Genomic DNA, 6,000 nt, shown 5'->3' with positions numbered 1-6,000 from the left:
CTGGCAAGACAGCATGTAAAAGACCACAAAATTCCATGGAAAAAGAATAAAATTTAGTCAGAATAAATGCTGCCCCCCCCCAAGCTCTCTACATATTAATTTGTATTTACAACATTTTCATGCTATCCTGGATTGTGGTATCTCAGTGTCCTTTAAGACCAGATTCCTGCGTCAAATTCTACCAGTACCAAGACTTACAGGCCAAGAGAGGGGAGAGAGAGAGACTGAGAATTGAATTAGTAAATCTGATTTGACATTCTACTTTTCTCACTGAGAAATACTACATTTTGCATAAAAGATTTCTGGCCCAGATGCAGAACAGCCTTCTGTTGTAAACTTACCCAGCAGAAATGTCCAAGAAACATGCAGTAGGCAGGTTTTCCAGGCAGTCACAGCAGACACTGTTCATGTAGGATAATATCCTGCCTGCTGGAGTTCATGGTGGGACTCATATAAGATTATACAAGAAAAAGGAGCCGCTTTGATAATATACACCAGAATAATTATTCCTTTGATTTTAGGAGGGTGCAGCTGTATGTGGTCAGTGAATCACAACCCTCATGAACTCCTTACTACATAATTACTAGCTTTTGTTCTTTAACTTAAACAAAGAAATTGACATCTGTTAATGAGTTGGGTGAACATCCGCCTCCCGTTTGTACTTTGTACTTCCTGGGGGGAAATAATACACAATCCTAGAACCTGGGCTTTTAGTGTTGTAGCTCCAGCCTTCTGGAATGAGTGAAATTAGACTAATGCCTAGTGTCTTGGTATTTAGGTGGCCACTGAAGATGTTTTTGTTGGTTTCCCCTGATCCATCCGTCTTATGGAATTTTAATTGTAGAAACAGTTTTATCGCTTAACAGTAGAAATGGTTTTGTTGTGTTTAGAGCTTAATCTTTATGTCATTTTATTTTATTCTATGTCACTTTGATAGCTGCAGGCAGTGTTGTGGTGTATAAATCTGCAAAATAAATGAATAAGCAGCAGCTAAAGGAAATATGTCATTGATGAAATAACTCAGCAGATGCCAGGCTGATCTCTTTTATGTTGGTGGCCGCCGTCACGATGGTGCAGTTGCCAACTCCGACAGACACAGCATCTCTGCAAACACGCAGCATCCCTGCACACCTCGTTGTCACCAGTCACAACACTGTGCACTGATGTGCCTACATCACCCATGTACAGAGGCACAAAATCAATGCCCAGTGGCCAAGCAACACCACGTCGTCCCCCAGCCCAGCCCACACTGTCTCCTTGCATGACGAAGCAGCCTCCTTGCACGATGAAGCAACCAGACGATGCACCCAGGACCGTTCTGTATTGGGCACTTGACCTTCCCTCCTCTCAATGCTACACTTGGCCTTCACACAAACAGCTGCTGGGAGCTTTTGTCTTAGTGGACTCTTAATCATGACCCAGATTCCCTCCTAAGTCAAGGTCCTCCCCAACACCTTAGGCCAGAGCCAGCTGAGCTGGGCTCATTAAGGCCAGCCTTTTCTAGAGAGGTGTGTGTGTAGACCTTTGGCCACTAGGAGGTTGGGGTTGCCTGGCATTTCTTCACTGTAACCAAAGACCATTAGGACAGACCTCACTTCCATAGGTGCCCACCTACGGCTCCACTTGGGATCACCTTTAGATCTGGGGATGATGGAGGCCTTGCACTGTTTTCATGTTCACAGAACCCTTTCCTTCGGTTCATAATGAATGTGAGAATTCGTCCGTGGTGCAGAGGGAGAGGGTGGGCACAGCTCTCAAGGCCACCAAGATGGAGAGAATGGGCACAGAATGACAACCCCCCTCCCGTCTCATAATACCACGAGTCAGGAACACCCAAGGAAGCAGACTGCAGCAGCAGCTGGCTTCAGGATGGACTAGAAGGACTTCTTAAGAACCTAAGTGGAGCCTCCTGGGTCAAGCCAAGGGGACACCCAACAGGAAACCCGCAAGCAGAACTCCAGCATCTAAGAGTGCTCTCTCTTCCTGCAGTTTCCAGAAACGGGGATTCAGAAGCACTACCACCTCCAACTGTGGAGGCCAAGCTGAGCCATGGCTAGCAGCCACCAGGAGCCCTTTTCTCCACACAGTGCTGCTTCACTTATTAGCTTTTGCTACTGTGCGGTGTGTGTGTTTTAAGGGCTAGGTAAGTCTATGCAGGAAGTGAGGAACGCAGGAATCTGCATTGTACTGAGTCAGATATTTGGGCCCCCTACCTCCGTATTGAAGATGGCGCTGTGGGTTAAACCACTGAGCCTAGGACTTGCTGATCAGAATGTCAGCGGTTCGAATCCCCACGACGGGGTGAGCTCCCGTTGCTCGGTCCCTGCTCCTGCCAACCTAGCAGTTCGAAAGCACGTCAAAGTGCAAGTAGATCAATAGGTAACGCTCCGGCGGGAAGGTAAACGGCGTTTCCGTGCACTGCTCTGGTTCGCCAGAAGCGGCTTAGTCATGTTGGCCACATGACCCGGAAGCTGTGCGCCGGCTCCCTCGGCCAGTAAAGCGAGATGAGCGCCGCAACCCCAGAGTTGGTCACGACTGGACCTAATGGTCAGGGGTCCCTTTACCTTTTTACCTCAGTATTGCCCCCAGTGACTGGCAGAGGCTTTCTGGCAGTGGCTCTATGTGAGAGGCAGGTCAGCCACATAACACAGCACCAGACAAGGGCCACTTTGTGCATTAAAATCTGTGCAGAGACGGCCCTTATTTAAAGTATCCCCTTCAACACATTAAAAACAGACAACAGCAAAGTATTATGAAAAAGTGTACTTCACTCATTTAAATAACTATAATTCAGCGTATTAAGGAAGAAATAACTGGCAATCAAATATAAACACTTTACGTAAATCAAATTAATTTAACCACACAATAAATTAATACATTAAATATTAACTTTCAGTGCAACATATACAGAAGAAACAAGTGTACCGCTGACTAAAAATAATCTTCAGGTTGGTTATAACAGTAAACGTACTTACAAAAAAAGAGGGGGGGTTGTTAACAATATAACCAGAAGTCAACACACAACCAGGAAGGGGGCGTCTAGTTCATTTATCAAACATGTGTCTAATGTGAAAAATTGGCACAGTTCGTCCATTTTATTTTTTAAGAAACATACATACTGATCCTGCTTCTGGTCAAGTATCCAAATTGAAACAGAAGCTCAGGTGGGATCAGATCACAAAGCTCAGGGTTAAAAGGCCATCTCTAATTTCTCAAAAGCATTGCAGGGTACAATTGCAGAGAAACGTACAAGCCAGCTCGTTTATTCAGACTGCAAGTCACTTTTCTGCCTATTCCTTCTTCCAGTGAAAAAAAGGAGCACAGGGTCACATTCTGCAAAAGGTATTTAAAAACACTGCTTTCACACGGCTGACAAGCCACGCTGCAGCACAAATAAGAGCAAAGTCCTGGGACTGGGACTCCAAGGTTTTTTTAGGCCCAAAATGGGACTTGGGGTAAAGGTATCCCTTGAAGGAGGTCTGAGATACCTGGAGTCCTTACAGCAGCCATTTGCAAGCTGGTGCCCTCCAGATGTTTGGGTCTGTACCTCCCCTAGGTGTATGGTGCTGGGAAGGAGGGGAGATGTGGTCCAAAACATCTGGTGGGCGCCAGCTTGGGAAAGACTGCCTTTCGATGAGGAAATTCCCACCCAAGTGAATTGCTCTTCCTTAGTTCTGTGGCAATCAAGTGACCCTAAGTGCACCTCAAGTGTGCAAAAGTCCAAGACGTTTGCCAAAATCTTGTGAACTTCATTTTTCAAACAAGCTGAGTAATGCCCAGTTTAATAAATCAGCATTGGGGAGGAAAGGAGTTTAGGGACAATATTTTTAAAAAACTCATTTTTCCTTGAAGAGCTCAGTTCTCCTCCTCAGGCCCGTCAAAGAAATATTTGTGCTGAATGACAAATAAAAAGCGATCGGGCTCTTTAAACGTAGCACAGAATGTCGTAAACTTTAGAACTAAAACTAACCTGCCTATAACTATTTCTTGAAAGGTATCAATCAGATTGGCTCTGGCAGCAATCAGGGTCAACTGGGATTTTAGACATGCTCAGGTAGGAACACGGATAGGGAATGGAATGGAAATAATGGAAACCAAGCTGGGGGGAGGAGGAGGAAAGCTAGAAATTTCACAGAAGAGGTTTCAACTTGCATCTTAAATTTCAATTATTCTGCCTACTCAGAAAGAACAGCATGCCTTTTGAGTTTTTTTAAAAAAGAATTTCCTTATATATTACTGCCCCCTCTCATTAGGAACTCTGCATTAGAAGCTGTCCTCTGAGGGTCCCGATTCTTACTTATCAATTTGGCTTACAGAGAAGAGGTTTTGGCAGAATGCGGACCTCCCAAATGGTGAACATCAACTTTGAGCCAACGAGAACAGGCCTCTTCCTAACACCCCTTTGGCTGCACACTCGGCAAGGCATCAGGACCCTCAGCAACATGCTACACCCCTCACACTCAAGAGCCAGCCCTCTTCCTGCAGAGCAAGTATCGGGAAATGGAAGCCCTTCCACAAATCGCCCCTGTCTTTGGAAACATGCGCTAGAATTGTCAGAGCAAAGATGCACAACAAGCCCAGCTGATCCCATGGAATGTTTCCAGACACACAAGTATCTGTTGAAACGCTCCAGTCTCCTGACATTGTCCTGTTAAGGCAGCCTAAAAATCCCCACAAAGGGATGACTTTTAAGAATCCATCCAAAAGTGATTTAAGTAGGATTCTTATCTATTTCAATGAGCTGGGCTTTTTCAATTAGGTGCTAAAAAACATAACCCAAGAAGCATCCTTCACAACATCTCTTGCCTTGTAATCAACACATTTTTTATGGTCTCTGCTTTTCATTCTTTGGGAAAATGCAGCAGAGCAGTCAGTTGTTGTTGTTGTTTTGATCCATTTACACGGAACGGGGGTGGGGGCGAAAAAGAACTTTCTAATTTGGAGGCACAGTGATACTGTAATGAAAGCTGAAAATGTGAGCTATGTTGCTGTCGTTCGGGCTCAAAGGTGTTGCTGCTCAGTCCTTACTTTTCTAAATCCAGGTATTCAAAATACGGGAAATGTTGAGTGCTGGTAGATACAAGTCATCACTTTGGAAAATTCATCTGGAGGTTTCTGGATACAAAAAGATATTTTTTTCGGGGGGTGGGACTTGCAGTTGAACCCAGCAGACCTTCTTCTCAGTTGGACAATTTAGCTCTCTCAAAATCACTAATGTAGCTCATCACTTCTTTTGAGTCGGATTCTGTAATGAGTGCAGGATCCTAAGACTCTAGTCCATGTTCCATGAAGTCTCAAGCAAGGAGGAATATTATTGGGAAACAAAGTCACCCTCACCTGAACTGTACACAATTCTTTCCTGGTATCAGACACCCCCTCCATGTGCATTTCTCATAGCAACGTAAACATGAAGCTGTCCGATGTGCACTTTTTAAAAAAATGACCAGCCTGTACTTTTCCTACTCTTTATTTTACTATGTGAAGTCTTTTGAGATTCCTTGGTTATCCATAAGCTTCCATGTATGGATTGACCTGGTGTGTGGCGTCACGTGTCTCCATATAACAGGGGCCGGATTCCCTCTGGCAAAGTTCTGGAAGCACAACGCATGAATGGAGGATACAGACAAGAAGCCGAAAGTTGCAGGGAGTCTGCTTGCCAATACTGTTCTGTCCCCAGGAAGCACCTGTGTCCATCTTAAGTGTCCCTCTGGAATATTGTAGGCCTCCTGTAGGATGCTCGAGTGGTCCCTTCTACACACAGCAGTAAGAATCCCAGCAGACCCCCGTCTCCATCAGACAACTGTGAAAACAGGCATCAAAATAGTTTAAGGATAAAGGCTTCACTCTGACTAGGCTGTAGCCAAGTTACGGTATAATACAATCGCATCTTGCATGCAACTAGCTTGCATGATTGAACCTCACACAGCTGAAATTGGGCAAATTAACAGCATGCAAGGCAGACAGCTTAAAAGTTCTTTCGTGCTAGGTTTTCCAGGTTTG

General features: G+C 44.9%; 1 protein-coding gene across 1 annotated transcript in view; it reads right to left on the bottom strand.

The window, feature by feature from the left end:
• Nucleotides 1–2,770: 2,770 nt before the first annotated feature.
• TGFA (transforming growth factor alpha) overlaps nt 2,771–6,000 on the bottom strand; it is a 52,655-nt gene continuing 49,425 nt past the window's right edge. Inside the window, exon 6 of the mRNA XM_081868574.1 lies at nt 2,771–5,800. Within this exon, the coding sequence (XP_081724700.1) occupies nt 5,793–5,800 (8 nt within the window). The 3' untranslated portion in view covers nt 2,771–5,792. The remainder of the gene's footprint in view (nt 5,801–6,000) is intronic.

The sequence above is a fragment of the Podarcis erhardii genome (genome assembly GCF_964252035.2).
Source record: "Podarcis erhardii genome assembly, chromosome: 7".
Taxonomy (NCBI): domain Eukaryota; kingdom Metazoa; phylum Chordata; class Lepidosauria; order Squamata; family Lacertidae; genus Podarcis; species Podarcis erhardii.
Note: the sequence above shows the minus strand (reverse complement) of the source record. Positions and strands in the feature narration are given on the sequence as shown.